The sequence below is a fragment of the Parambassis ranga genome, chromosome 20 (assembly GCF_900634625.1).
Source record: "Parambassis ranga chromosome 20, fParRan2.1, whole genome shotgun sequence".
Classification (NCBI taxonomy): Eukaryota; Metazoa; Chordata; class Actinopteri; family Ambassidae; genus Parambassis; species Parambassis ranga.
The window spans coordinates 9,124,722-9,147,724 of NC_041040.1; the positions used below are offsets into that span (position 1 = coordinate 9,124,722).

Here is a 23,003-nt window from a genome sequence, read left to right on the forward strand (position 1 = left end):
AGCGCTGTTGCTAGGAGCCCTGTAAGAAGAAGGGACCATGTTAGGTGTTCAGGTATTAGTAAGAAATACCTGAACACTTATAAACACTATGTAAACTGTGGTTTAGAGATCATTAACTCTTACAGTAAGTTGTGACATCACCACTTAACTTAATGCTAAATCCTGTGAATGAGACAAAACAAGCCAAAGTATCACGAGCGTAGCAGCTATGCTGTCATTTCGCGGACGCTTTTCTGCAGAGCGACTTAGAATGAGATGAACAATCAAGCTGCAGTATGGAAGGAGACCTTGTGGTGAACACTAAGTGCCACGTCTCTAACAGTGCTGTAATTGATATGATGTAGACAAAACGTGTGGTGGAGTATGGTGAAGGTGAGGTATGTTAAAGACTCTCTCCTTCCTTCCGCTTCTTCCTTCTGCCGTCTTTTCCTGAAGCCTGAAGAGTACGTGTGCTTCATCCTTTTGTTTGAACATACCACACATCGCCCTGTGGGGGGAGGAGAGTCTTTAATGTGTCATTGCACTGGGCCAGAATAGTTGTAGTTGGATGTTGGGGCTAACTGACCGTCCGTCTTGGGGGGGGGGGGTACACTCTCCCACACGGGGCCCAAGGCAATTGCCTAGTTTGCCTACCATGTTGTGGCTGCTCTGGTGCTAACACCAGCACATACCATCACACACTGTGGACCACAAGTGAGTGTCCGGTCTTTTAGTGTCTGTCCAGTGAGCTCTTTTCTAACTTCTTGTCAAGTTGACTGGTAGTTGATGGTGGAGCTGAGCAGCCAGGTTTGGTTTGTTAGCCTAGCATGGATCTCTTGCCATGCTTCTGCTTCCATGCACCAGTATCACATGGAGCTGAGATCGTAGCCTAACAAATAATCTGAGAATCTGAGAGTGTGGTGAGTGTAGCGATAGGATTTCTGTGGGGTAAGTTGATTCTCAACTCATGGCAGCTAACGTTTTGTGTGACATACTAGATGCTACGTCAGATTGGAGTCTGGCAGAGGAAGGTGTTACTTTGTTACCTTTAATGTGAAGATTTTTGGCGCACACACCCACTTAGCTCTCCACAGCCATGGCTTTCTTTACATTCAGTGGACCTCTGAAACAATACCTCAGTAAGAGAGATCATGGTGTCAGGCTTGGTAATATTACTTTACATTTTAAAGGCCGCTCAGCTGCCAGGCTTTAGGTTTTTACAAGGCGCGCCGAGTCGTTGGGGAAATAAGGGAGCAATGGAGGAGGGAATGAAGGAATTTGAGGGGGTGATGGGATATGTCTCACTTTTTGTTCATGCACAAACACACACACACACACACATGCATGCACGCTCACAAAACAAAATCATACCATGTGCAGGGGAAGAGCGGCTGGTGAGGAAATGGAAGCTAAATATAAAGTGACACTATGCATTCCCTAGGTCATTCACAGGCCCTGCTCCATATCACAATGCTCCACAGCTTGTTGTTCATCACACACACACAGGTCTCTCAAAAAAAAATTATAAAGCAGCCAAATAAGCATGCTCTGTTATTTATCCATTCAGCAATGAACTTATGAGGAGATGCGTTGACGTGGGATTGGACGCTGGACATTATTGAGGTCCTCTTTGTATATCAACTCAACATCCTGGCAGCAGCATTTGTAACAAAAAGCTTTTTTAATGTTTAAATGAAATTTTTAATGAGACCCTGTGTTGCTTTTCCTTTCCAGTCTTTAAGAGCCCTCTAAATCATTAAAACTTGCTCTTTCTTTGATTTCAAGGTCATTTGAAGAAATAAGGCAGCCTTAAGTGGCCCTCGGACCAAAAGTGGCCTATATGCCAAAGACCGCAAATGAATGTAGCCTAATGCTTTTTAATTTGCATTCATCTTTAAAAACACAGAAGAGCCATCTCCAAGTTATAATAGGCAGAGATGTCATTTGGAGGCCCTCTAGTCATTAGTAGCAATGCAGCTCCTCTAAAACGAAGGCCTTTCTCGTCTTGTTTTAACTTAGACCCATTACTACAAAGATGCATTAGCCTGTTCATTTCTTGTTTGCCTGCATACGATGCATCCGTCAGACTGCATCTCTGCATAGGTATATACAAACATATATATGTGTGCAGGGATTCACCTTCTCTTCCTTCTTCCTGCCAGCGTGAAACACAAGCGCCGCTATTCAGCGAATACATGCAGCAAAAAACAAAAGACGGCAGAAACAGGGACCTTAGGAGGAGACGACATGCATTGTTTGTTTAATCACGTGTTATGAGATGACTCTCTGTAATTATGTTGTCATCTGCCCTGCTTCAACGCGGCACAAAAAAAAAAAACTGGGCCGCCACAGCGTGCCTTGCTCCTCGCTCATAATTCCACACTTCAAGCTTTAACGGTCAAAAGCGAGAAATTCTTGTTTTTTTTCCCCCCTTCAGTTTTTATTCCTTTTTTTTATCATTATAACACCACTGTTTAGAGACTCAAACTGTGTCTTTTTTTATTTGTATTTTTTCACATAAAGCCTGTTTGACAGGCCAGTCCCAGTTCATACGAGTGCAGGGCAACAGATGAACGGTTTTTACGTGCAATATTGAACTGATGAGACGGCAATAATAACAGTGTGTCCTATTAAACACAGCAAGACGGGTCAAAATCTTATTTTGTCTCATATTGTCTTATCCCCTCCCCTCTCCATTCCATTTTGCTTCATGTCCCTTTCTCTTCTCTTTTCCATTTCCTTGCCATTCTTTTTCCTCTTTCTTTATCTCCCTCTGTTCTCTGTGTGTGTGTGTGTGTGTGTGTCCCTCTCCCCTTCTCTTCTCTCTCACTGCAACGATAGGTGGTGTGTGTCTTGAGAAAAACTGAACATCTCCAGTGAAATTGGTTTTCTGTGGAGAAACTGATGGATCACTCTGTGTTCCTGACGGGAGTATAGGGGGATTGTTTATGCCATACAGACAAATACATGTACACACACACACACATGTGTGTGTGTAGGGGGGGTGAGAGGACAAGGGGATTGTTTATGCTGAAGCAGAATGAATTTTTATGAGCTGTAGATTGCTGTTTATGGGGAAATACACTTTTAAGCTGCAAGAGATGTAATCTAGATTGTAGCATGACCAACAATGAATTATGGTTTTGGAGGCAACAGCTGCAGCAGCCTTCCTCTCACCCTCCCATTTCCTCAGCGCACACACACACACACACACAGATTAGTAGCACAATGTTACAGCTTTTAAAAAACAAATGGCTTCATATGTCCAGTAAATCAGGCACATCAGCACACACACACAAATAATGAGCTGTAAACTAGAGAATGGCGGTGACATGCACCTCATCTGTGATTTCTAATGTGTAATTACACATGTGAGAAACACACAACTGTTAAAGCTCCAAAACAAAACTAATTGAAATTTTGAACAAAGGATTTATTCCCATTTTCAGGCTGAACAGTGTTGTTGTCATTATTTCTTTAATACTAAAAAAAAACTCCTATCACAAGAAATAAGAAATGATTCCATTACGAGCCAGCTCTCCTCCCTGTCCTCCTTCTCCTTCCTCCACACTCAGAGTGTGAAGGAGGGGAAGCTCGTCTGTATTGTCGTTCCAGTATCTGATGTAGCATTTGGCTAGCATGCGCACAAAAGGTTTGAATTTCATAGCACAGAGTGATCAGACGCTCGCCTTCCAGGATCATGCCCACATGCAAACAGGTCACACCACATCCTTCAGAGTCGTTTATCAGCATTTACAAGTCCGGCTTTTTACTGCACTCACAGCCTTCTACATGCAACAAAAGAAGAGAACATATGAGTAATTATGGCTTAAAAACATGACTAGTAATATATTTTGTTCTGAAAACTTCTTTTCTTGCGTCATGACCCTTGACCTTTTGTTCTTCTTGAGGAATATTGTTCATAATAATGTTTAGTTTCTGTTTTTTTTTTATTAATTTGGTTTAAAATCTTTAAAACTTTCTGTCCCTTTTTTTCTCGTTCATTGTACTTCCTGTTTTATTTTGGTAAGCATGTCTCAGTCTGTATTACTTCCTTTTGCTCGTTGTGTCCTCATTGTTTTCACCTGTGTCTAGTTACCTGGTGTATTTAGTCCAAGTGAGAAATTATAGACCCCATATGGGGGGGTAGCAGTGGCTCAGTAGAGCAGGGTTGTCCAATAACCAGAAGGTTGGTGGTTCAATCCCAACTTCTCCCTAGTCATTGTTGTGTGTCCTTGGGCAAGGCGCATTGCCTCCAGTGCACTCACTGGTGTGTGGCGCTACTTGCTGTCAGCCTTAAGCAATTTCCCTGGGATTATTAAAGTATAAGAAAAAAGAAAAAAAATATAGGGCCCTCAATGTATCCCACAATGCATCTTGAAAAGTAGCATCCAGCCGATGGTCACTACTTTTAGCGATATGTACCGTCATGCATTGCGCAGACCGGCTAAAAGAATGGGAACGGAAGTTACGTCACCTGTTTTATAAATATAATGATGGTTTAAAGAATGTAGCGTGACTGGTTGTGTTTGCTTTATTTATGTTTTGCCAAAAACAGAGATTGTTTAGCCGGCAGAGATCGGCTCGTTTACTTTGCAACAGCAATGACGTCATTAACGGCGAAAGAAAATCACAGAGGTAGTGTCCGAAATGTCTGAAAATGCTTTCACAATGAGTTCACTATATGGCTACATTGAACTCCCCATATGGGGAGTAGGGAGTGAGTGAGTGATTTCGAACACAGCCCATGTGTTTTTGTGTGTCCGATTGTTAGCTCATTGTACTGACAAGCTTCTCCTGTCAGTCCCTCTGACGCAGATCTTAACAGGGATGATCTGTTTGCACGGATACTTTCTAAACAAACAGCGCTCGTGTCATATGTGACTGAATATGTATCCCATAAACTCTGTGAGCTACACAGAGACCATTGTGTATCAGCATTTAGCACTGTTAGCAGTAGCTAGCTTTCCTTACATTCATTAGAGAAAGAAAAGAAAATGTTCTCTGGAACATGCTGAATTGCAGTTAGAGTTGGAGAAAATATGAATCTAATGTGATGTGATCTATCTGATCATCAGTTATCAGTGTGATCAGAATGATGGTGTATCATGACTCAAACATGGTTGAGTAAAAGCCACAATGACAAAATTAGTAATGCTAAATGTACAACCTGCCGTCAGCTCATATTAATGTGTTGAAAAAAAGGGTTTTTATTCAGAGATTATATTCATTCCCTGTGTCGTCTTCTTTTTTTTTGTCCTGCGTTTTTATCAGCACTCATGCAATAACTCGAGCGGAGATGGAGCAAATGTATTCCACCCATATGTATGAATGAATGAATGAATATGATTACCAAGTCTTGGACCCTCTCAAGGACAAAGTGTTGTGTTCTTTCCTTGTGTGCCGTTAACTGGCTTTCGTGCACTTTTCTATGGGTGGATCATTGTGTTTGTTGTATTGTTGTTTCTATTTCTGGTGATTGAACTTTGAGTATTTTTTAATGTAGTTTTATGTGTGTGTGTTTTGTGTGTGTGTGAGGCTGTCCTCTGCTGTTTTTTGTACCATAAAGACAATCTACTTCTTAACAGATTCCCTTCTTGCTCTCCCCCCCTTGTCTCATCCTCAGTTACATTCAAATGCAGCCGTTGGCAGGTGACGTACCCTGGAAATGCTGTTCTGTAATTGTGTCAGTCTGTCTTCCTGTGGTGAGGTAGCTGGTGGTTTTCTGCCTACCAGCGTGCAACTCACCAGAATTACCAACTGAGAGGGAAGAGGGATGTAAGAAGGAGAGGAGGGGTACCATTAAAATGCAAAATCACCACTGCGGTGCAGTGCGGCGCCTTGCAGCTCACATTTTTTCTCCAAGGCAGCCATCTTATGATGGAATGAGTATGTGTTTGATGGTGTGTGAATGTGTGTCCGTCGGACTTGGCGCATGTGATTGCGCACGCGCGTATGCATCTATATGTCTGCGTGTTTGATAGAGTGTAGAGTTGAGCTACGGCGAGGAACGGTGAGATGGCGTGGGGTTGGCAAGTGGGTCTGTATGTGTGTGTGTGTGTTAGGCAGGGGTGATAAATCAGAGCTAGGTAAAGGCTTTTTAATGCAGCGGACCCCTCTCCCTGCCTCCATCTTCTGTCAGGGCTCAGTAAAAGATGAGAGCCCCCTGGGGAACACTAGCCCGCAGCATAGCAGGGCTACGCCGCAGGTCACACATACACACACACACAAACACACAGAGGGCCAGACACATAGCCACTGACTGGGCCTTGTGAATGAGTGAATACATGAATAACTGAATCTATTGAATGCATGAATATATAAATAAAACTTTCCACAGGAGCTACATTTATTGATGTACAGCCCCCCCCCCTCCCAAATAAATGTGTTTTTCAAATGATTTTAAAATGAATTCCTAAATGATTTATGGCCGGTGATATTGCATTTAGATCAGAGAAAATATTTTTGTAGAAAACAGAATGAATATTTGGTTCATTTCTGCCTGTGCTCCTAAGGTCAAACAGAGTCTTTTTTTCGATGATGTGCCTTGAGTCTGGAAGCGGCCCCAAGTTTCAGGGGGCCGGATATGAAAAATATGTGGAATTTGCCAACATCTGACAATACTTAGTCGGCAATATATCTCCTGTCTGATAGAAAAATGTGTTCTGAATTGCAGATACGCTCTCTTTTCTGGCATACCTTTTTAATTTGACTTTGAGGGAAAACACGCCGGGCTCCTAGATAGACAAGGAGAGATATGACTGCTGAATGTTGTGTATAGGCCTTTGTGGATGGGACTCCAGCAGCTTGGCGCAGGAGACAAGCACAAACACTTGAGAACATAATACTTGACGACGAGCCCAGAGTGTCAGTCGGGGGGGGTGGGTGGATGGGGGGGGGGCCTTACAGAGAAAAAGTCTGGCGTGTTTGTGTAGAGGATGAAAACAATGAGTTTGGAAATGCCAGAGCGCTGGAATTTCAGAAAATCTGGCCTCCAAATTTATACCGTTTTTTTTTTTTTTTTTTGTAAATTTGTCTAGTTATTAAACAACCATCAATTACTTCCCAGAGGAGGACTTTGAACTTTTGTCAGACCACAAATTGGAAGAATTGGTTTTATTTAGGACAGCATATAATAATAACACGAGGCACACATCCACAGGCTCAGGCTGTATTTTCTCTATTAAGCCACACTATACTTGACCCCTACTCTAACACTCTAACAGGGTCAGCTGTAGTATGCATATATATTAATTTAGCGGCTGCTGTAAGAATATAAATGCATAATTTAGTCGACATGGTCCCTGTTGGAACGATCCTCTCACACAGGCCAAATGTTTTGCATGTTAAACTGCGTGAATTCTCTGACAGTGCAACAGAAAATTACATCAAATTAAGACATGACAGATAATAATTATACCAGAACAGAACCACACAAGTACCAACTCAGCTGTGGAGGCTCACGCCTCATGTAGTACAACACAGCAACATTATGGTTGTGTTGTTGTTTTTTTAGGTTGCTGCTCCATGTTCACTCAGAGTCTATCAGCTCCAACAACGTGTAGCTCGGCTCACAGCTGTGTGTTCAGAAGGTGTCATTCCGTTTGCACTGTACTTTATGCTGAGATGAGAAAGGTAATGTGTGTGTGTGTGTGTGTGTGTGTGTGTGCGTGTGTGTTTATGATTCTTCCTTGTGCATGTGTGTCTCTGTGCATCTGTTGGACTGAGCAGGTTAATGCTGGTTGACACATGCGGTTCACTGATCTCCTAGAGGAGTCGAGACTCGCAGCTAAACCTTCGCACACAGGTATCCATGGCAACCACAAAAATTATATTTCTTCCTATCCCCGGCAAGCCGGAGATTCCAAGATGCTGAAAAGCACAAATACATTGTCATTACCTGGCTGCCTCATATTTAACGCGGTTAGGCTTTTTCTCGCCTGCAGTTCTCATTGTTCAGTGTTGCCTACACATGTAATTTAGAAATTCCTCGTGTTACCTTAACTGGACAGAAACTCCATACCATCTTTACATGCTATTTCTCTTCGCCTGTGTGAAGCTTCTCTTTAGTTCCGTCCACTTGTGGTCATTTTGGTCCTTCTTCTAAATCTCAGATCTCAGCTCTTTAAAGTTTTGAAGGTCATCAATGAATTGGGCATATAATATTTAAATATTCACCACCCTTTACATGTGTATGTGCTTGTATTTGGTCGCCTGTGTGTATTGAGAGGCCTTGTTGTGGCACTGATTGACAGATGATGGGCAATAAAACTCTGTTCTACACCATTATCTTCCTCTGTAGTGGCTGATAGCATATGCATATGGCTGGTTGCACGGTATTCAGAGCAGTTTTTGTCCAACAATACAGATGTTGAGGAATCAGTAGGCTATACAGTGAGTCAGGGAAAATAAAGGCTTTAATGTGTTTTCATGCCTTTTAGTCTGTTTATCAAGACATACTACACAGAAGTAAAGCAAACTTAAAGCAGCTTGTTGTTTTGTTTTGTTAATACAGTTCGGCACTTTTATTTAAAACAATCATAGTCACAATGAATCTAATTTTTGCTTCTGTTTCATGATAGTTTATACAATATATATATACATACTTTTTAAGTATGGTTATATCAGACTATTATAGCAACCCTACAACCTTAAGAACTGAACACACTACTAGGAATCTTATGATAATTCGGTAATATCACGACTTCCTAACGTCATATTAAAGATCCCACTGTAACATTCCTTTTCAAATTGTGCATGGGACTCTATTGTACCAACGGGTGCATTAGTAGCGGAGCCAAGCGCATGCCTCCTTTTTCATCTCTTTAAGAGGAAATAGGAATAAGCACATTGTGTCCTGCACCACATTCCTGAACAAGCAGAGGTTCAATCACATTTGCAGAAGTTATCAAAACTTTCAAAGAGCTCAGCTGGCGCCTTAAGCCACAGGAAATTCACTGGGACATCTGGAGGGATGTGTGCAGATTATTGCTCATTTAGTCTGTTCTAGACATCAGTAGGAAGAGGCTGAAATGGCTAAACACACGCACAGGCTGGAAGATGCACATACGCACAAACAGGTGAGGCTTTGGCAGATTTTACCCCAGGCACACACAACACACCTGAGTATAATCCCCCCATGATGCCCTCTGGTCTTGTTGTCCTATCCCCTTGCTAGTCCTGCCCCAGCTCATCCAATCAGAGCACAGGTCATGTAAAGTTTGCTTTCAACTATTTAGTCCTGTGTTAGAATATAAGGACGTGAAATATAACACATGTACCTAAACCAGCACCTAGCTTGGTATTTTGTTTTTTTGTTTAAATAACTCTCTGGTCATTTCAGGACAGTGCAATTCCATCTTCTTTTATCCAACAAATACAGATAAATAAATATATCAAGATGTATATTATTATGTTTATAAGACTCCTCCAACCGGGTCTCTGTCCGACTGTTTGCACGCATGCTGTCGGTGTTTGTTATCGATGTGGCGGAGGAGGATACAGCTTTTAAATTTATACAGTGGCACAACCTTTATTGACGTGTATCATAACATACAACACTTTTTTACTGTATTCTCTTGATCTTTGTATTTACTGTTCCCGGCTGTGCGTATTGGGGGTGAGCTTATAGATCATATATAAATCCCAAATTATCCTGGGTCTTAAGAACAAAAAAGAAAAGGTCAAATTCTATATATTCCCAAACTGGTGCCGCTCCATCTTTCTGTAGGTGTAAAATGCAACTAGACAAAACCTCAACACCATGATAAAAGCTCAGGAAATTACTTCCTTATTTTAGGTGTGATTGATTGTCCACCTGACCTGTTAGACTGAAGAGGTGGTTAAAAAGAAGAGGCAGACTAAGATAATTGGGCCCGGTGGTATCCAACGCCCGGCAGGTGTTGATAGAACTCTCATAATACCAGGTACCTGCAGCGGCTGCAGCCCTGAACTTCAGCACACCTAGGATTTCACTACCTTGGAGGAATTTTTGGCGTTTTATGTTTGGCATGTCTTTCATTGAATAGATGAAATATGAGATCCTACTGACGTATTGGACATGCCACACGAAAAAAAAACAGGTGTCAAAAATCCTCTGAGGTGTCAACAAATAAATGGTGCATTTTTTGTTTCATCTTTTCTTGGCATGAAAATAATGTCATCCACTGTTTGAAAGTGATGTCAGTTGTTGGAAATATCTCCCCGATACAAGAGGGATTTAATTCCTTTACCTGTTGAAAAGCAGGAAAATCAGCAGGAGAATTAGAGATGGAATTTTGTTGAAGTGAAAAAGCATAGGTGTTTTTACTCTTTAATTTCATTAGTGATTTATCAAGTCCTTCTAGCCATTTCAAATGAAGAGGTAAATGGCCGGCATAAGCTTAAATGATAACATTCTTTCTCAGAGAAAAATATGCATGTACTATCCCTGTTATTATCTGCAAGCCAAGGGCTCTGTTCCAATTAAAGAATACCACAGGTGGACCATTCAACAAGCATGCACACAAAACGAACCTACAATAGGTACAGTAAAGTACCTGGTATTACAGAGCCCAGAGAGGAGCTTTTTACTTTAAAAACTATTTAATCAGGAAAATCAACGCCTCACATCAAAGAAATGGAGATGAGGGACAGGCGGATAAAGAGGCTCATCAAAGAAGGAGATCTAGTTAGGGATTCAACGCCCTAATTCCCTTTCTCTTAAAACCATCGTCAGAGGGGGCACAGGGCCAATTTGCTCCCTAAATGGCTGCGTGTGAATGTGAATTGCTTTGCATAGCCGCTGGGAATCTGGGCTTCTTCCTCTTTTTCTTCTCCACACGGAGCCTGTGAATTAGAAAAGATCCAAAGACAGATAGGCTTAACTGAGCCCCAGCTACCTTCCTTAAGTCCAGAGCCCTGTTCCAACTTCCAGCTAATTCAATCCATGGCCTAACTCAATTAATAGATTTTAATGCAATGTTTCTTCTTTATCTTTTCTCTTTCCTGGGGATTGGGGACTTCAATTAGAGTTGCCTAGTAATGTCAGCAGTAAGGTTTGGACTGTAAGTCTGTCTGAATGTTAAGACAATGACATGTCCCCGTGGCATTAAGGTCGATCATATATGCATCCTTAATCTCAAACATCTCCTTAATCTCACTTTCTGGGACTTGCTTCATATTAATGTAATGTAGCGCATAAAATATTGACAACCAGTCTTTCCCGTCTCTTGCTTTATATGCATTAGTGCAAGATTCATTAGTCAAAATGTCCTTGATGTGAAAGAAGACCTCCACGTATCCACGTGACAAGCCCCATGTTTTTTCCATAATGTTGGACCAATCATCATCCAGGGTTGTATCCCTCCACCTCAATGTGCACATTTTCCTTTAATCCATTGAGGGGACTACTTCTTGATTTCTATAGGTGCTTTAAACTATACATTTCATTAATTTTGGCCTTGCATTACAACCAAGGACATACAGCCTACTGCACAGACCTGCAGAAGTTCTACTAGAAACAAAGCATTGGTCAGTAACATAAATAATTTAGGATTAGCCCTCATCGTACATCCACCCAGGATTCTTCAGGGCATTCATGTTCTTCATGAGGACAAATATTACATGCTTTATCCCCTCTGCTCCCCTCTGCTGCAGAGACATTAACCTCATCTGAGTGCAAATGTATGTCTTTCTGAGCCGGTACATCTGAAACCAGCTTCCCCGCAATAGGCTTTCTATCACGCCTGCAGTTCCGATTGATCGTCTAGGCAATCAGCAATTAAGTTCTAGTGATCAGAGCAGAGGAAGGAGAGGAGGAGGAGGAGGGTGGAGGTGGGAAGGAGAGTTGGGAGGTACCCCCCAAAACACACACATACACACTCTCTCCCACACACACACACACATACACACTAGTCCTCTCTTGTCAGCCCAGGAAAGGCTTCACTCAGCTGGGGTGAGTTTGGCCCGGGGCTGGGCTCACTGGTGGAGGTTAACTCCAGCATAAATAAGCATCTTTGGACTCATTACAGGGATTAGAGAGTAATTCGCCTGCGAGGAAGGAGACGACTGCCAGGGTTTTGGTACAGTTTACTACAGTCTTATAGGGGCGAGGGCCCTGGAGATTACAGAGGGAGAGAGATGGAAAGGCAGCAAAAGAGAGAAAGGCCAAGGGAAACGAGAGGCTGGCTGTCAAGTGTGTGTGTGTGAGTCAATCCAAGCCCCCGGCTGCCCCCTTGATCTTGAGCATGTTGGGGTGCTGTGAAAACGGATAATGGGAGTTAGAACGACCGGGCCTGTCTAGAGAGAAGTGTGCTGATTGTTATAACTTTCCCTCATCTCTCTCTCCTCCACTTAACTAAATAAACACCCAAGAGGTAGCACTCTATCAATTTTAATGATGTTGAAATACAATTTAGGCACAAAATACACAACAAATGCTAATTTGGCCATGATGAGAGGCATCAGAAATTCCTCCCATTATTTATTCAGCTGACTTTCTGCATTTTTCATCAGAACAAATATTCCCATTTCAACAAACACACACACGCCAACACAGAGCCAATTTGGAGCATAAATCAACACGTTCACTCATCAAATATATGCTCTGTAGTCTGTCCAGTGCACCAAAGACAAATAGTTCTGTCCAAAGTCCGGCCAGAAAAACAGAAGACTGTCAATATATGTGCACATACATTAAACATTGCAGGCAGTGTGTTCAGAAAAGACACAGACATCATAAAGATAAATAGTCATAAATTCAAGACTAAGTCTGCTAAGGTTTTCTTCATGTAATAATATAAGTATGTGATAAAAAATAACATATGTTCTGGATTTTATCAAAATACTGTAAACTGTATGAAACATGTGTGTTTCTCGTGTCTGTTCACTGTTCAGTAATTTCCTGCAAGTTCAAAATAAATTGATGTCAGTGTCTTCATTACAGGATGTGATCATCACCTCCCAAACATCTCCACCTCCATTTTTACAACCTCTGGCTGTCCTGCTTCTGCACCACATTTGGGACAAGTGAGGGATGCATCTGCAATGGTGTGGCTTTTGATGCAGTAGTAGCAGAAAACATGCTGGCAGCCCACCATGTGAGGCATTGTTGGCCACTCTCCGCACAGTCCACACTCCTTCCACACCTCTTGGCCTTCCCCCTCTCCTTCTCTGTCAGCACTTTGTCTTCCAAACACAGCCGAAGATATTGTTGCCTTGAGTTTCCTTGTATTGATGAGAGGTAACAAGAAGATGAGGAACTCTGCAAAGCCATGCCACAGCAGTTCCCGGTTCATGTACTGGTATGTCACATCTCTGACCACATTGGGCTTACTGAAAACTGCTCGAGCTCCTGTGATCCTTTCAGCGAGGACTGGATGGCGGCCATTTCTTATGAACACAAGGAAGTTAATGAGACTTGCGAACTTGGCGATACTAGAAACAAGAGTTAAGGCTTTGCGGAGTCCCTGTTGAAGCAAACTACTGTCTCTTTCAGATGCAGGTCCTTGTAAACTCAAACCCAAGCCTGTCAGCAAGCTGTGAGATCGCTCCTGGAGCCAGCGGGGGCCTGCAGTGAGCACAGCCAGACCTAACTTCTGCCTGGGGGACAGAGGCCTGTAACGGGGAGACAAAGTAAATGTGCTATGATAGCGTAGGCTCAGTAAAGACTGGCCCACAGTGGCACTGCTGGAATACAGCGTGAACCTCCACAGAAGCAAATGAAGCAGCACTCTGAGCTCAGGTTCCAGGGGGGTGAGCAGGCCTGGGCGGCAGTTCTGAAAGCACTGGGAGAACTGGGTCCATACAAGCTGCTCAAGTGCTGAGTCCAGCTCGAGGGCATCCAGCTGGCTGATGCGTAGTACAGGAGTCTGTGGGTCAACATCAGGTTCTGGACCACGACTTCCAGCTCTTCTTTTTCGGTTGTTTTCATTTTTCAAATCTGCTGGAAATGAAGCAAACAAACAAGACAGGATTTTAGTGAGTAGACAGTTTTTGCAGCTCATGCACTAAGACAAAGTGGCTGAGCTCTTTTCAGAACCTGAATCTAATTTCTTGTGTTTTGCTAGACTTAATTTCTACAATTCTGTGTTCAAGAACTTTTTAACACAAAATCAGTCTGTGACATTCTTAGTGTCTCGAGCCTAAATCACAATAATAAGATCCGGCCTGTAAGAACTATATATATATTTCTAGAATATATGAAGGAAGCACAACTATTAAAGGACAACTTGAGGCCCCAGAGGTGAAGCCCATCCTGTTAGGAAGGTTATTTCTTCTTTATACATAGGAACGGAAATCACTTTTCACATGTAAAACCCGTCCTTAATGCAACCTTTGAGCTGCGCCATGCAGAGGAGCAGGGGGTCTTAGACTGCTTTCTCTAGTGTATAAACACACAATCCTACACACACACACACACACACACACACACGAGGTGAAGCCCAGGGGCTCTTGGTGCCTGCTCCCTCTGGAGATAGGGGTGTGTGTACAAATCACATCACTAGGGATTAGGCTAACGGCACAGTCTCTGGTACAGCGTAAACATCTGCCAAATGTGGAACAATTTTCCTCCCCCTAGATTTGACTCCATATGGGATCGCACTATTGTGATGTCCAGGCTACTTTGTGCTGCATACGTTTCCAAACTGCTCACAGTTCTCCAGTTTTATCTGCTCTTTCCTCAAATGAAATGCTTAAGAAGTGGAAGACTAACTAACACAGGGAGAGACAGAGCAAGAAGGCCGCAGAGAGCGGCAGGGAGAGAGAGACAGAGAGGCCTTTTTTTGACAGTGGCTTTTGTGTCTCGCTGAACAGGATTTGTCACGAGGCTTTAAAAGAGATTTCAGCCGGGTAAATATGGCAGTTTTGACAGAAAGAGAGAGAGATGATGGTCACTTTAGACGTTTCTCGAGGAGTTAAAAAAAACATTCTAACATGCGGTGGCAATGCTTGGGGTTTATTGTGGCGCGCGGGACCATCTGTGTATTCAAGATGTTTCAATAGAGCCAGGATACACCGTCCAACTAAGTTAGAATTAGCAAATGAATGAAAAAAGAGTGAATTCACGCTGAAGTAAGCAGGTATGACAAATTCATTGAGCTGCATTTGAAATGCTGCCATGTTTAGTGACTAGAACCTCGCCTGCAACCGGAGTAGAGTTTGGATTAAAAAAAATAAGAGAGGCAGTTTGAATGTGTATGCAAACCAATAAACAGGCTCTATTTGTTTAGTTTAATCTGAAAGTTTTTTTCCTCGATGGGAGAAAATGTGGAGATTATGTGCCTGTGTGTGTGTCTGTCAAGGATAGCCTTGATCTATGCAGAGCTCTAATGCAACGCTAAGTTAATCTATCAGTCCATAGCTACACATACACACAGACAAGCGCACACACCACCAGGTGGAGGAAATCCCCGTCACAGCAGCAGCAACCCTCTCGGGAGAGTAAACCCGGCCGGGTCCGATAGTCTTTTCAAAGCCTTTTATCGAGCAGTTTACAAGTTATGAATGAATATGTTTTATTTGGGGAAACACGGTATTGACAACCACCTATCAATAGTAATGTGACTATTGTCAAGGGTCTGTCAATATTAATGTAATTATGATGTAGAGGGATCAGAGGGATGCTGGAGTCGGGGGCCAAGTAACATCTCCTGCCCACTGCCATATCAATAGCTGGGATTGCTATTGACAGCTTCCCTTCAGACTTGCAGCACTTGCCAAATATATAACAAGCAGACACTTCAGTCAATGCAGGGCTGCCTATAAAAATTAAGCATTTGAATTTACAGGGCTTTTACCGTGGACAGCTGGAAATCCATGTTTCTTATGTAATAGTCAAAAGTCAAAGTCAATGCCTGTGTTTACAGTGCAATGACACGGTGTGTGCTAGAGGACAGCATATACACACAAAAGGTACACAAAGGCACAAGTAGGGAGACTCATTTGTTGATGTATTCACACATAAACACCTAGGCTGATATGATATATGTGGGTCAGCCAAGCAACCAACTGGTGAACAAAATGACCTCTTTTGGAGAGCTGGTGACTGACAACAAATGTCAGGAAGCAAGTTATAAGAGTTTACTGAAAATCAATAAAAAAAAAATCACCTGGAATGTGTGAGATGCTGCTGTTCTGTCAGAATTGTACAAAGTACTTAAAAACATATGCTGGAAATGTTAAAGGTTTGTTTTTTTACTCAGGTCAGATGAGAGTTCTTCCCCCATTGCCTTAGCCTGTGCATCTTGTTTAGACAAAGATAGCGCACTGACTCAAGGCTGACTGCCATAGCTTACAGACAACAACAACAACAATATCCAATCTAACGGGGAACACACTGCAACATTGCTTCAAGGCAAAAGGGGCCATGACCAGTGTGAGGAAGGAGAGACAAAGCAACAAAAGCATAGTGAGCATCAGTCTGAACCTTCCCAGCTGCACCGGGTGCTCTGAAAACAAGACAGCGGGCTGTAACTACAACTACCCAAAAAAGAAAGACAGATAAGACAAAGAGACAGACAAGAAAGACAGACGCGTCAGACAACACGTCACGAAGCTGCCAGCTGGGAGCTCTGACCTACCGTCTTCCGACACAGTGAAGGAAAAAAATGGGGGGCAGGAGGAGAAAAAAATGAGGGAGGGGAAAAACAGATAACTGAAACCTCTCCCCAGGAGCTGACCTTGAGACTGACGGTCACAATAAAGGAGGAGGGAACATTCCTGAAGCATACACAGCTCAGCCACACTGAGGTGTGGGTATCCAGGGAATAGCCTATAGACAGAGGAAGGCTGCACTTTTTTCTTGACCTTGGCTTTGGTGTCTAGGGAGGGGTTGAGGGTGTTTAGAGCAGGGGACTAAAGACCGAGTGTCTCGGGGGGATGGCGTTTTGCTTTTCCTGCAGCAGAGGTGCTATGAAGCCGCCTACAAGGCTGTCATTCCATGCCAGATGTAAACTGTGCGGCCAAAAGTCTCGATTTAGCTCCTTGTGTAGTGTAGTCCTCAAATTCCAAAGCACTTAGCTATGGTTGTTAGCATAATGTTTTAGCTGAAATAATGCATAAAGGTTCACTTGGCTTTCTATGATGCTTGTAGCGAGAAATAGGCTATGCACTGGCAAAGTATGCTGGATTACAACTTTACATTTCTTCTCTCACTCATGTAAATTAATTTGTGTAAAAGCTCTGGTGGATAAAACCTATTTCTCAGAGCACATTTTTTTCTCTTTTCCGCTCCCTCACTTTATTGCCCTTCTTTCGCCAGGAACGAGCGCGAGCCTATTAGCCAAGGCTTGCTAATGTTCTCGCTATGAAAACGGATGAGAATGTCAGATTTAGAACTTTTAAGAGAGTGATGTCATACAGCAGACCACAGGCATTAAGGGGACACTAAGATTACCCAGGCGGTAACCAGACTAATTGTTATGAGTCTGTTTCATGAAAAATGAATGTGTGCAGATGCACAAAGGGGTCTTTGGGCTGTGTGTGCGTGTGCATCACACACTAGTGCTTTATCAAGGCTCTCCTCTTTCTCTAATCACCCAAGACTCCTTCGAGCCATGGGGTAAAACCAAGTTAATGCCTGAACACAAAAAAAATGCACATCAGTTAGAACAGCACGTCTGACACACAAAAATGTACTCTGCTTAATCTGGTTTGCTCAGAAGGTGAATTATTTAAAAGAATTAATTGATTTCACGAGTATGAAGGTTGACTATGTTAAGGCTGTATGAGTAATAAGTACAAGGGTTTGCAGAAAACAACTTACAAAGTCATGAAACATTTAGAGGGCAGAGAGGCACAATAAATGTGGAAGAAAGGGCTGAACGGCTAATAAGTGAGAGAGCTGAAGTTGTGTCTTCCTTAGAAGTCAATGAGAGAGTAACTCATGCAAATAAAATGTGTTATCCTGAGGAATATTTGATCATCACATTTCCTAACCTGTCTTAATGCATAATAAAACACACTATAATAAAAGAAAAAACAAGGTTTTGCCTGACATTTTTGTATCTGTGCAACATTTAAATGGGTTAAACTGAGCAGCAGAAAGCTTCCCTTTGTTTTGTAAACTCTTTAAGAATTTGAAGGCTACTGTAGATTTGTCAGTGAAATGAAACTCATAGTAGACATGCTGCTTTTAAGAGTTATTCATCTCGAGTTGGAATTTTAATGCACTGATTTCCTTTACAAATGAGGAAATGGTGTGTTTTCTGGCAATGTAAAGCTAGTAAACTACAAACATGAAAGTATCAAAAATATAGTAACCAATGGCTTCCTATTCTATCTTTAAGTAATTAGAGCTTCTATATCAGAAAGGCTGGCAAAATACATAGAAAAACTAAATTAATGTCACAATGTATGTAGAATATAATGGTTTTTGAGCTGTGGAACAACTTAATCTTGTGTGGAATTCTTTCCAAATATATGTACAGATAACACCGCTTTTAAAGGCTCGCCTTCATCTGGAAACTGTATAAAATGACCTTGTGACCCCAGAGTGAGATCACAGCCCAATTTAACTTCAGCGACTCCCTTAAAAAACACACTCATCAAACTAAGTGTTTAGTTCCAAAGGCACGCACCCATACTTAAATCTCACGTAATCAGCTGCCCCACATTCTCCTTATAATGGCATTGTCTACTTAATTTTTTTTTAGCTCGTGCCTATCAGTCTTTAACAACAACAAAACCCAAATCTGCTCCATTTTGATAATAAGGAAAGAGCATTATGTGATAATCACAGCGGGGATTAGGTTTTGGCAGTGTGTGAGAGCAGTACAGTCAAACCCACTGGAAAAGAGAGATATAACCAAGAGACAGATAAGAGTAGAGTGATGATTGGGATGAGAGAAATGAAGTGAGTAGTCTCCTGAAAATCAATAAGATCAACTTTGCCTTGAATCTCAATGTGGAAGGTTTTGATCTCTGGCACTGATTATTTAGGGGAATAATGGAATTATGTGCGGAGCTGCAGAACATACTCTTGAAGGAGCACACCGTCGCAAGGTTACCAACCAAAGTTTTGTACACCTGGGCACTGGTCCTATTGAATACTAATGCACACTCGTCATTTGAACCGTATGCAGAGAGCATTACACACGCAGGGAAGCAGCGGAAGATCTGATTTTGAATGCTCACATGCAGGAAGAGGGATCAAGCTGCGTTACATACAGCACTTTGACAGCAATAATGAGCCACCAACATTAGACCACGGCTTCCTATACCGTTAAAAATGGAACTGACGTGCCGCGTTTGAGCGTTTTGGAAAAAAAAATCTGGGTATGGAAGAAAACAACTGCGACTTATGTTTTCTATAAACCGCAATAGATAGATATTTACCCATTTCTTTTCAGGGAAAAGGCGAATGGAATGCACCCAGTCCTCCCTGATGGAAGAAAACAATCCGTTTTTCCGGGTAATGCCACTTCGTCCCGCCCCTTAAAGGGAACTCACCAATTGTGTGCAGGAACGTCATGAACTAGAAGCACGTGATCAAAATCAGCCAATCTGAGGATGCAGCGCCAAAGCCGCGGCAAACTGTAGGGGGAAGCGTTGGTCTGTCTGCAAATAAGTTATACTCACTCCTCAGTTGTAGTAACTGCACATAGCGACCAAATTGTTGGAGGCGCAGTGGTAATCCATATAAAACAACAGAGATAATGACTTACATGCATTCAAAATGCCAGGCAGGGCAGGTTTTCAGATTGACCTTCACTTGACAACTTAGGTAAAGGTTCAAATATTTAGCTAGTGTGACAACCTGTGTTAGCTCTTAGCTAGCTGGCTTCCCTGTGTAGTCAGTCAGTAGCAGCAGTAGGATGTTCATGGAAGCAATGCTAACAACTTTGACATCAGTGTCAGGACCAAACCTACCGCAGCAGGCAGGTAATGCTTCCAACTTGCCCTGTCCTTCAGGGGAAACAGAGATAGAAGTTGCTCTCCAGGGACCCGGTAGAGAGACAAACAACATTAAACAGCTACTAAACGAGGTTAGCGGGCTCTACCAGCAGAGGTTGAGATGCCTGGAGCTTGACGCCGTCCTGTCAATGGAAGAGCGCCTGCAGGTGAGTCTCGTTGTCTGCCAGCGATTCGACACACAGGTAGCGTGGCCGAGCGGTCTAAGGCGCTGGATTTAGGCTCCAGTCTCTCTGGAGGCGTGGGTTCGAATCCCACCGCTGCCATTATGCTCATTGTCTGAGTGCTTGTCGTCTTTAGTGTAAAGCAGACTTGTTGTCCTTTGTTTACTGCAGATATCATCATGGAACCTATAAACAAATAATAAGTGTATAATCTCCTAATTTGTTGGTTAGTGCTTATACAAAGATATAATCCCTATGTTTACCTTCTCACTTTGTACTAATAGCAATGATACATATAATATTCAAGGAAAAGGAGCTCTGGTGCTTGTATTTTACTGGCAGATATCCAATATTATGCATAGTAATACTGAAAAATGGTGGATGTTGCATCTCTAGATGAGACCCAAAGTCTCTACACAGGATGTTCAGTTTTTGGCCGACATCTATTGTCATTAGGTTATCATCCATCCATTACAAGTCAAAGAGCATCCTGTCTACCTTGACTGGAGCATCAGAAGATGACCTCTGTCCTGTCAGACAAATGACAGGAGGAAGCGCAGCGGTGCTTTCATAAAGCCACAGCACTTGTAACAGGTGGCAAATTGCATTATGTTTCCATCTGAGCGGCAGAGATCAGGAACACAGATCCACACTCATATTTAAAAAAGAGAGGTTTCTAATCATCAGGATTGTCATGTGACATCATTTAGCTACAGAATGCAGCCTGTGTGAGCTGGACTGTGCATCAAAGCAAGAAGTAACAAGGTTTCAGAGATGGCTTTCGGTCAGCCGGCCCCAGTTGAGGGCCTACTTAACAAGGTTATGTGTTTAGAACCCAGGAGCTCCCAAGTCCTAAAGGTTGATGTGGACAGTTAATCATAAAGCTTGTCCACTGAAAGTACGACGCCCATTCTTCTGTGAACCCATAGTAGGTTTATGATATTTCCTAAAATGTTAAAACACTTGAGCAACCTGCCAATTAAAGAATACATTTTTTTCCCTTTTGCTTTAGGGCAGTTATTACAAATAGCTGTTCAAAGCTGGAAAATAGTAAACTAAAAAAATACAGTGTCAACCCTAAAATGTTACCTTGGATACTGTCATATTTGATGTTCCTTTCCCTGAAGCTATATCAGTGTTATGTTATGCATCAGGGGACACCATAAACTGCTTATTGACTTTTTGGCTGTAGGGGACAGATGTTTTTGAACACATATGTAGAGGTACTTCTCTAAGGCAATTGAATTCTGATGTTTTGTGACACACCTTTTTTTTTAAAAAAGAGCTGTAGTCATGTGCTGGCTATATGGCTAACTGTGCAATCCCATTAATGAAAAAATGCCTTTAAACCATTCTGAGATCAAATCTGTCCTAAAAGGCCCTATGGAATACCTGTGAGGATTTCATATATTATGTCACTAGGGTGACCTAGTTTTGTAAACAATACAACTTGCACTTTGAAATGCATTCTTCCAGACACAAAGCAGCAACGGGGAATCAAATTTTACTGAGACTGCCCTAACCCTTGACCGACTACCCACTCCTGCCTGCTCACGAAGCATTTCTGTCTAATAATACGGTACAGAGGTCATCTATTATGAATCCTAGGTGGGCTGCTGTGTGAAAGCCAATAGTGCCTGACCTTCTTGTCTGTAATGTTCAGTTTTATGGAGGTTTAAGAAAGTATAACAGTGTTTTAAATGTCAAAACTAATACACCCTTCTGAAGGTGACGCAAGTATTTTAGTTGACAATTGTCATTATTAGCTTTTGAGGAAGTTATCTTATAACATTTCTCAGGTCTCTTTATAAGCTTTTGTGTTGTAGATCCTACCAACCAAAATGTAAACAATGCATACACTGCTTGTTGTGGTGGAAGGAGAACCTGTGGCCATCAGGAGATTTCACCACAAACAGTTGTCTTTAGATAGAAAAGCTATTAACTCCCCAGTCACTATGTTCCACTGTTAAATCTCTTCAGTTAAATTCAATGGACACAATGCTAAAATACATCTAAATAAGACATCTATTTCCATTTTCTGTGATTTCGCTCTAAGGTTTTCCTTGTGAGACAATTACCAACTCTGATTTCCCATGTGGAAGCACTACACTTATAGGTCAGAGAAAATTAGGTACTGTGTTTGCATTTCTGTCTGTTATGAACTATGTCCATATTCCAGCTAATGTGCAATAGGAAATTATGTTCGCAGGGTAAAAAGTTGCTTGAGGAAGTTCAGGTGGATCAGAGATGTGCAGTGCTTTCCTGATTCACTACTGACAATGATTGTTAACGTATTGTTTGCAGATATGTTTATTTTAACTTAGTGTTAATTAAAAAAAAAGTATTTTCCACAAAAGTATAACAAACTAATTCAAACACCCTTTAACTGAGAATTACAATAACATTTAATTATTCAGTGGCCCATTAAAATGAACTTAAATTCTTATGCACAGATTATTATGTACTGCTACAATATTACCAGCTTCAAAGTAAACAAACCACTCTTTGATCCTACTTTGCTGTTTTTCTTGCAGAAGAAAGTGGATTTCCTGCAGTCTTATGTGAATGACCTCCAAGACCAGAACCAGGTGCTGGTTCAAACCATTGAGGATTTGCAAAGGGAAGCTGGACACAAGGATTTCACTTTGAGAACGAAGCAACTCAATTCTGATCATGTGTTGGGGGTAAGTGTTTACAAATGTTTTTTTTTTTTACCTTGGTACAGATGCATCAATTCCCCATATAAAAACACAACAGAAATTCATGCTTGGCATCATGCTGCTGTGGATGAAACCCTGAAAAGTGTGCAGCTTGATGTTTGCATATAAAATCCACAAATCTGATCTGGTTACATACAAATAGATTTACTGACTTTCATAATGCTATAACCTTGTTTAAGTAAGACATGTATCTAGTATTTTGCTGTAACATCAACACAATAAAATGTCTACTTGTAAGTGATGTCAA

At 41.9% G+C, this 23,003-nt stretch overlaps 2 protein-coding genes and 1 non-coding gene across 4 annotated transcripts in view; 2 read left to right on the forward strand and 1 right to left on the reverse strand.

The window, feature by feature from the left end:
* Window positions 1-12,411: 12,411 nt before the first annotated feature.
* pex2 (peroxisomal biogenesis factor 2) lies at window positions 12,412-19,389 on the reverse strand. Of its 2 annotated transcripts, none has more exons than XM_028433099.1 (2): window positions 19,297-19,389; window positions 12,412-13,903 (listed from the first exon to the last, which is right to left on the reverse strand). In XM_028433099.1, exons 1-2 carry the CDS (start codon window positions 19,298-19,300, stop codon window positions 12,915-12,917), a joined length of 993 nt encoding a protein of 330 aa, XP_028288900.1. In that variant the 5' UTR covers window positions 19,301-19,389; the 3' UTR covers window positions 12,412-12,914. The 2 variants fall into 2 exon arrangements, with proteins under 2 accessions (XP_028288900.1, XP_028288901.1); XM_028433100.1 differs by having other exon boundaries at window positions 12,412-13,900; window positions 19,297-19,382.
* Window positions 19,390-19,790: 401 nt separating this feature from the next.
* Window positions 19,791-23,003, forward strand: part of LOC114453579 (golgin subfamily A member 6-like protein 22) — an 81,072-nt gene continuing 77,859 nt past the window's right edge. The window contains exons 1-2 of the mRNA XM_028433531.1: window positions 19,791-20,021; window positions 22,571-22,720. Coding sequence (XP_028289332.1) covers window positions 19,791-20,021; window positions 22,571-22,720 — 381 coding nt within the window. The remainder of the gene's footprint in view (window positions 20,022-22,570; window positions 22,721-23,003) is intronic.
* Window positions 20,057-20,138, forward strand: trnal-uag (transfer RNA leucine (anticodon UAG)). Its single transcript has one exon. It is a non-coding gene; the product is annotated as a tRNA-Leu (tRNA).